Raw genomic sequence first — 8,511 nt, 5'->3', positions numbered from 1 at the left:
TTTGTGTCTTTTATATCTGTCTGGAGTTCAGCTTTAAGTTCTGCTTTGACTATCAACAAGAGGTACCTCAAGGTCTGTTTTTTTAATACAGTCACAAATAAAAAATAATATAATATAAATAATCTATAATACATAAGCATGGCCAGTTATGCCTCATGGAGAGATTCACTTTAAAAGCTGCAGTTGAGTGTTGACAGGCCCTTGTGTTGCCCACTCAGAGGATGTGACAGAGATCTGACAATGGTGCCATGTAATATAATATTCTAACAAGCCATCCCAAATTTACCCTCCAGGGTATGATAAAAATACCATGGTCACAGAAGACGTTTGCCACCCCCTCTCTGTCCGATCCCATGCGTAGACACCCGCTAGCGACAGTACAGCCTGCTTTGGATACAGCCTCTTGGCACTACCCTGGCTCTATAATACAGACATCAATAATCTGGTAACGCTAACACTTATGCTTTGGCAGCCTGCAATAAGACTTTGCTAATGTGTTTTTCCTGCACAGTCACCTTCCTCAATTGCCGCTTGTCGAGTCATTATTTAATATTTGTTTCATTAATTTGTTCACCTGCTGCTATGCATCATGCGGTCAAGTGGGCACCCCCCTCCTCCGCAGCCACCAGCTGCTAAATAATGATTTAATCCCGGTGCAGAAAGATGTCGAGTTGAGCGGAGTTGTCAAAACGATGTCAACCTTGTCCTTAATTCACACTGACTGGCAGTCAAAGGGCCAAGCGATTGCTGGGGTCAAATTGCAAACTGTTTAACAATCTACAACTTGTACATGATAACATGTGGCATTTCACCGTGTAATGGTTTCAAGACATGGGCTGCAACAAGTATTCAGTGCTTATTTTTATATCTCAAACCGAAGCTAGGGAAAGACTTTTAAGAGGGTAATTACCCCCTGGGCCAATCACATTTCTACAAATGATCTGGCACTAAGGGACCAACAGGGCCTCCTACAGTGCTGCAGTGCTAGCAGACAAACCAAGGAGGCAGCCGCTGATGCTGTAATTGAAACATACAGTCTGCACTAAAGTCAGAATGGAACTGAACTGTGGGATGGCCTAGGCATGGAACATCAGGCCTGGAACAGCAGACGGAGGCGTCTGTGTAAGGCCAACATGACAGGGTCTTGGACAGGCTAACTGGGTTTTGTGAGTGATAAATTGTTATCGATCAGGGGGTGTTTGGATGGGGTCGCTTACCTGATTGGTCAGGGTGCTGAGAGGTGGGGTATAGGTGGCTCCCTGGGAAGGAAAGTTCCAGTCTCTGTGGGGTCCAAGCATGGAAACAGCTTCATGCCCTCCCACCCTGTTTGCCATATTTGTTTTTTGTTGCCTTTGTGCTCTTCTCTGGTTTTCTACCTTCTTGACTACTTTGTCCTTTTTTCTATCTGTTTTTTCTTGTCACTGCAGCCGGTTAGGGTATTAGGGTCCTTGAGGTGCAACATATTCTCTTGATGTTTAAGTGACATTGGGGAGCCGTCTTTGGTATGGCGTCCCTGTCTTAACGGGTCCATCATTAGTTACCTAGTATCTGATGTTAGATTACATGTCCCCGAGGCGGTGTTGTGCGTTTAGGGGCCGTGTGGGCAGATACTGGGTATTTTGGTGGTGGATATCACATCAAGAACCCTAACTCCAGGTCAGTTATTTTGTTAAAATTTTTAATTTGAACTAAATAATAAAATGGCTGCTGTGGCCACTAAAAATCCAAGACCAGTGTCATGGCATTCATTAACAAAGAGTTATCATCTGATTTTAGTTGCTGGGGGGGTTATTGGACCATTAGGAGCCGTATATAATGCCCTTGTCAAGTTGGCACCTCTCCTGGCTAGAAGACGCCGATAGGACTGAGACATAAGTGACTGTGTCTTTCTGACCATAACACTACTAGTCCCAGTAAACCTTTATTACAGGACTAATCAGTCTACTGCAAGGTGGGAACTTTAATATCGGACAACATGAGTTATAATTGTGGTTCTTCTGCTGACTTCTGTCCACTCATTTAGCAAATAAACATGGCACTATGGCATGGATTGGTGTGTGCAAGTAGGGCATATTTCAGGTGTTAACAGGCAAGGCAAAGGTCCCTTTAGCCAATCCTTGAGAACTGGGAAGTAGGGAAGTGATTTCTACAAAACTGATTAAGACAGCAGCAGTGAAAATACTGAAGTGCAAACTCTCATGGGGTTATTCACAAAGCTGCCGAAGGCAGCTGAGTGAATAACCGAGCCATAGTGAAGTGAGCCTAACAACCTTCGGCTATTCAATGCGGCTTAGTACGGCTGGTACAGCAAATGCCTTCGGCTCGGCTGAGCCGCTTGGCCGCCTTCGGGTGCTGTATGGGCTATAGTGAATAGCCTGTTTAGCAGTCCTTCGGTTTGACTGAACCGAAGGGCTCCCGCAACCGAAACTAGCCGAAGGATCAGCCGAAGCTATGGCTGGATCCTTCGGCAGCTTTGTGAATAGACCCCTCAGTTTCGCTCATTAAGATGCCTAATAAACAGAACATCTAATCTTTTTTTTATTTGGTGTGAGTGTGTACTTTGGGGGTGTATTTAGTGTAGTTTAAATCCTTTGTATATGGTTTTCTTTCCCATTTGATCATTATTTGTTTACTGCACATTGTAGCGCATTTCATAAGGGTTTTTTCTGTCTTACTCTGTACTCTGGCTGCGGGTTTAGAGTAGAGATAATAAGCAAATGATTTGTCCTAAATTGATTTTGCAGCTAGAACACTGATTTTGTCACAGCAAGAACTCTCAGTGTCGTTCATTGGGTTGTGTAGGTGACATTTGTTCTTTTCTTTCTGTAAAAAAGACCATAAAAACAATGCTAATGAGGGGCCGTTTTTTGACCCAAGAACATGTCCTGCATAGATAAAAGAAGCTCCAAGAATCCTCAGGAGACATTAGTATTAAACTCTCAAACATTTTTTGTCAATAATGACTCCAGATCAAACACATATGCATTGCCCAGAAAAGTATTTCTGTACATTTTTGCCCAAGCTCTTACAGACATCATGTTTCCAAACAGCTCCAATTCGCTCAGCTTCTCTGAACTTCCTGCCCAGTACAAGATCATAAGGGACAGAGCAGACAAGATCATAAGGGACAGATTTTCCATTATATTTTGGGGAAATGAGAACTCTGAATTTTTCACCTCCAGTTCTGAGGATTCAAGGTGTTTTTATTTGTTTTTCATTTGAACAATGAAAATATATATATTTTTTACCTGATAAAATAAGTAGCTATATGAGCCGATGGATTGTAGGGAGTCACATAGTTGGGCTTACAGGAGAAAGGATGCCCTGGGTGGGTTGCACCCATTCAGCGTTATTCTAGGAGGCCAGGCAGTGGAAGAATTGTAGGCTTTGAAAAGTGAGGTCAGCTTCCTCATGTCATATCACACGGCAAGGGTAACAGAGGTAATCGGAAGAGTATGGGCACTGCTATATACATTTCTTGTCAGGTTCTTTTGTATATGTGTCAGCTGTCTGATTTATGCAGAGCTTCATATATGAGCCTTTTTCATCAGCTGTTAATATTTCAGCAGCATCCCGTGAGAGACGATTGTTTCAAGACAGATTAGTGCTTTGTAGCATTAGCAAATTGGTGTAATTATCTCAGGTGCCCTGGGCCACCGTGTCAGCTCCAGTTTGGCTTCATTATTTGAAGTGCTAATTGTTTTGTTTTGTAAAAACAAGAGGGATCTTTGGATCGCTTGTAGATTTTGAAATGTTTTGTTCATCCGACAGAGAGGAGAATTAGACACAACCCAGAGAACAGATGTCTACTGCCTCCCTTCCTACATCAGTGCTGATGGATTTGCTTAGGAAATTTGAATCAATGTTACAGATGCATACAGTTCATTAAGGTAATGATGGTTTTAGATAGATAGACACAGGGGAAGAGCGGTCTTTAGGTCCCCTGTTGACAGGCTTTGGGCTTGTGTCGATGGGTAAGTGTAGTTTGCTTTAGGTGCATTCTGCCTGCATTTCATATCAGATGGAGGCACTTGTGAGATCATGAGTTCATTGACAGGTGCATTTGGCCTGCTTCTAAGCTGCATTAATCTGCATTAACGTGACATTAGACCTTTGCTTTTTTAAATTTATTTGTATGCAAGGGAGCCACACATGGTATGCAGACCCGTTGTTCTTTTTTTTTTTTGTGGTGCAGCTGTAGCTCAGTCCAGATGTCCCGTCTCACTCTTCTGATTGATGTGTGTGGCATGATGTGAGCTGTTTCGTACTACGTCTTACTTCTGCAGAGCAGATAGGAGAAGATGTCAGAGGGAGATGTGACCCCATCTGTGATGTCACGCAGTCAAGGGGCAGCTGGAGGATCGGCTAATGGAGGCACCTGTGCAGGGGGTGGGGGGTGGGAGCAATGCAGGGACCCACTAGAGAACGAGGACTTGAAACATTTTTAAAAACCATGTGTGGCTCCCTTGCATACAAATAAATAAACTCCATTGACTGGGCCCGGGGCAGCTGCCCCTTTTGCCCCGCGTTAAAGACGGCCCTGGAAATGGAGGATTGGGAACAGCTTTGCACAGGTAAGCGTGGGGGATGACGTGGGACACTAAAAGGTACTAGATGTTGTTTACCTTATTGCATTCTTTGCATTAAGGTAAAAGTTATCCAATACCTTTCAGTGTACCTTTTATCCGCTGCTGATAGATTGGTGGTTGATCCTCGAATTATGCTTGGACGGCAGAGGACTCCAGTTTATTTTATTTATAATGCGGTTTGTTCAGTGAGACACTAAAAATAGACCCTTCAATGTGATTTGATAGATTGCAGGGCTATTTCTGCAGCGCTGCAAGTAAAATGGTTGTGAATAGCTCTATGCACAATATTAATCTCAGGTAGCAGCACCCAGATCTCCTTTATTGTACTTGTATTACTACAGTAAATGGTTACCTTAGTGTAATGTACGTAAATTGTAGCACACTGTTTAGCAACCGTTAACTTGTCATCTCTTATAGGCAGTTACCATGGAAACTGCATTCCACGCTACAATACATACGTATAAGTATTGTGAGTCACGAGGAGAGTGATACACTGTTCTCTTTCCATTGGATATGTCAATAAGTCAAAGGCTATAGGTTGACGGGGAAAAGGGGCAAAAGATGTTGAACAATGTGTCACAAAATGGATACAATATACAACGCAACAAGAAGATGAATTCACTAGTCAAATATTTGAGAACTTGTGATACACTGTTATATTGACTATCCAGTGAATGAGATTGTATACACAGCTGAGTCAGGTAATAGCTGGCACTAACTTTTTAGTTCTCCTGCTTCTTGGTTTCAGGTTAAAGGAAACAAGAGCGCATTTTTAGTCAGTACACATTTTCAGTTATTATAATAATGCTCATGTAAAGCCAAACTCCATGCAGATATAAAAGATGCAAATAAATGCAAAGCTGTATTCACTGATACATCCTTGAATGCATTTAAAAATAAAATAAAAGCAGTATAAGAACTGGAATATGACTTAGGTTTAGCCTCCTGCGGCCCCCGTACAGCAAAGCTTAGACTGGGGAAGTGAGAAGCAGCACAATGAGCCAGGCAGTGGTACTGCAGTGAAAAAAAAGATGCTGATAGGAGGAGAGAGTGGGGCCATCAACTATCTGATTCTCCTTTCAGTGTCCAGTCACAGGATGGGGGTGGGGAAAAAGCCTATGAGTGTTACTTAACCACAGCAGAGAAAATCAGGTCCTCTCTCCTGCCACACAGGGCTGTGCTGTGTGGCAAAGCCTTGTTAATCTCAAGACTGGATGAACAGAAATATAAATCATTTGACAGGTAAAACAGCTCCCATATATGTATTTTTATTAATGTATTTAGCTCTTGCCTGGAGTTCAGTGTTAATACCCCTGCTTAATGACTGGTGAGACAAGCTACTTTGGCTTTCAGGTGGCTATAGATGGGCTGGCGTGGAGAACAATGGATGAGAAGGCACCTGCTTGTCCACAAACACACTGGTACCCACAGCTTTGTGTCTTGCTGCACCATGAATAGAATCAGAGAGAGATTTTCTAACAAGCCAGTTGGATGCACCAACCAACACAACCCTCCCATTGGCCTTTCTATTCTTAGCTGGGATGAAGCTGTCCCTATGCAGAGTTTGCTGTTTTAATGCAGCACAAAAATAAGACAAACGTTTAAATAGTCTGTTCATATATCAGAAGAGCTGAACCTCCTGTGACAGTGCTGGCTGTCTCCACCCACACACCGTTCTGCCAATCTCTGACAGGAGGCTGAGCGGTGCGGAGAGGAGAGACGCCGGCCGCTCACAGTGCTCGGCCGGCTGTCACAGTTTCTCTCCTCCCCGCTGGGACACAGGGCAGCGCCTAGCGGGGAGGAGAGAAAGAACAGATGCACCACTGTATCATCCAGAAAATGGCACTTTCGGCATTATGCCAAAAGTGTAATTTTCGTCCGCTATGTTTCGGCGGCCGATATATCGGTACATTCCTAGTTAGCTCTCTTTAGCTTGCTTTGCTAAAAATATCAATCAGTTTGGCTTATTGAGTTGTTCCTATTATCATTTGTTGAGATTTGAATGTGCACCGGGGAAGGGTTAAGGGTGTATATTTCCATCGGACAAAACACAGCTCTTCCCATGGACACTAGTAAGTAATGGCTGTTTGGGAATGGATGGATATAGACAGTTCCCTACTTTCTTTCGTCTCTACAGAGGCATTTGTCTTTTACTAGAGGCTGAGTCTGATATCACTTAGAGTCAAAGGTTTCTGTATGAGCTGTCCTTTGGTTCTGAACCAGAAAGATAACTGTCATTACATTAATTTGTATTATTGAAAGAATGCCTTGTGAATTGCTTGTACAGGTGGAACGAAGATTCTGACATTACCCACAGTGTCATACAGAAAACTAATTTTGCTAGGTTTAATTATGTGATAATGTAGACAACAACGGTATTTCATGGCATGTTATAGCTTATAGTTTGTGATTTTATTCATCTGTTTTTTCTTTGTTTTGGTAGGGAATTGATGCCGCGGACTCTCGATGGCCAGATTACCATGGAGAAAACTCCCAGTTATTTTGTGACCAAGGAGGCCCCGGCCCGTATTTCAGCAATGTCAAAGGACGCCAAGCTTATTGTGGTGGTGAGGGACCCAGTGACTCGAGTCATATCGGATTACACCCAGACGTTGTCCAAGAGGCCCGACATCCCTACTTTCGAGAGCCTGACGTTTAAAAATAGGACTACGGGTCTTATCGATATTTCATGGAGTGCCATCCAGATTGGCATCTATGCCAAGCACTTGGAGAACTGGCTCCAGTATTTTCCTATGAGCCAGATCCTGTTTGTGAGCGGGGAGAGACTGATCACCGATCCCGCAGGAGAACTGGGGCGCGTTCAGGATTTTCTGGTACTCAAGAGAATAATAACGGACAAACATTTTTATTTTAATAAGACTAAAGGTTTTCCTTGTTTGAAGAAGGCAGAAGGGAGCAGCAAACCCCACTGTTTGGGAAAAACCAAGGGTAGGATTCACCCCAACATTGACCCTGAAGTGGTCCAGAGACTACGGGAATTCTACAGGCCATTCAATATGAAGTTCTACCAAATGACTGGGCACGACTTTGGCTGGGATTCATAGGCAAAACAGATATAATATATTTAACTTCTATATTTTTTTTACACTTAAAACAAATCTTTAGGTTGTGTCTTCCTAATAAGAGATGTATAACAGTCACGTTATCATAAATGGTTTTTTTTTCATAACCAAAATAAAATATTTAATTGCGTATTTGATTCAATCTGGATTTCCAGGGTTTGGAACAAAATGTGTAAATGTAATTTAATAGTTTATGATGTATTCATCATTTTGCCCAATATTACAGTACACTGATCTAGAGAGAAGAAAATAGATTGTTTCAGAATGGCACTTCTGTTTTCTGGATGTAAAAATCTGCCAAAACAGCAACTAAATTACAAGCCCGGGCTGTTACAAAGGAGGGAAATTCTGTTCTGGTCATATGACTGCCTCCTAAAGTCTGTGGAGAGAAGGGCTCTTCCCGAACCTATTGCCAATGCTATATTCCTTCCATGCAGTTGAAGATTAAAATTGCTCCCCAACATTTTAATATGTAATATGCAGGCACATATAAGGAATGACAGTCATTTTGGTGTCACCCCCTATGAAAAGTCGGGCACTTGGTGACGGACTGAGAGTCCGACAGTGTCAGGAGAGAGGAGGTGACCCCAGCGGCATACCTTATCCCGCCGGGTGAACGTCCCCTCCTCACTGCCGGTGTCCATCACCAAGATGGCCGCCGGCAGTCGTCAATAAGACCACTGCACATGCGCGATGACGTCATTGCGCACACGTGCGGCAACGACAGGCGCATGTTTGATGACATCGCGGTGGGGAGTCACCCGGTCTCCGCCCCCAGGTGACACCCAGCCTCGGGACGCCCCTGAGTCTGTCATCTAATTATGCACAACCATGATCAT

At 43.3% G+C, this 8,511-nt stretch overlaps 1 protein-coding gene across 1 annotated transcript in view; it reads left to right on the top strand.

The window, feature by feature from the left end:
• LOC108784741 (heparan sulfate glucosamine 3-O-sulfotransferase 3A1-like) overlaps positions 1-7,695 on the top strand; it is a 79,577-nt gene extending 71,882 nt beyond the window's left edge. The window contains exon 2 of the mRNA XM_018553626.1: positions 7,033-7,695. Coding sequence (XP_018409128.1) covers positions 7,033-7,654 — 622 coding nt within the window. The 3' untranslated portion in view covers positions 7,655-7,695. The remainder of the gene's footprint in view (positions 1-7,032) is intronic.
• Positions 7,696-8,511: the final 816 nt, after the last annotated feature.

This window comes from Nanorana parkeri, unplaced genomic scaffold (assembly GCF_000935625.1).
Source record: "Nanorana parkeri isolate BGI_ZX_2015 unplaced genomic scaffold, ASM93562v1 scaffold126, whole genome shotgun sequence".
Lineage (NCBI taxonomy): Eukaryota > Metazoa > Chordata > Amphibia > Anura > Dicroglossidae > Nanorana > Nanorana parkeri.
This window is presented reverse-complemented; position numbering and strand designations above follow the sequence as displayed.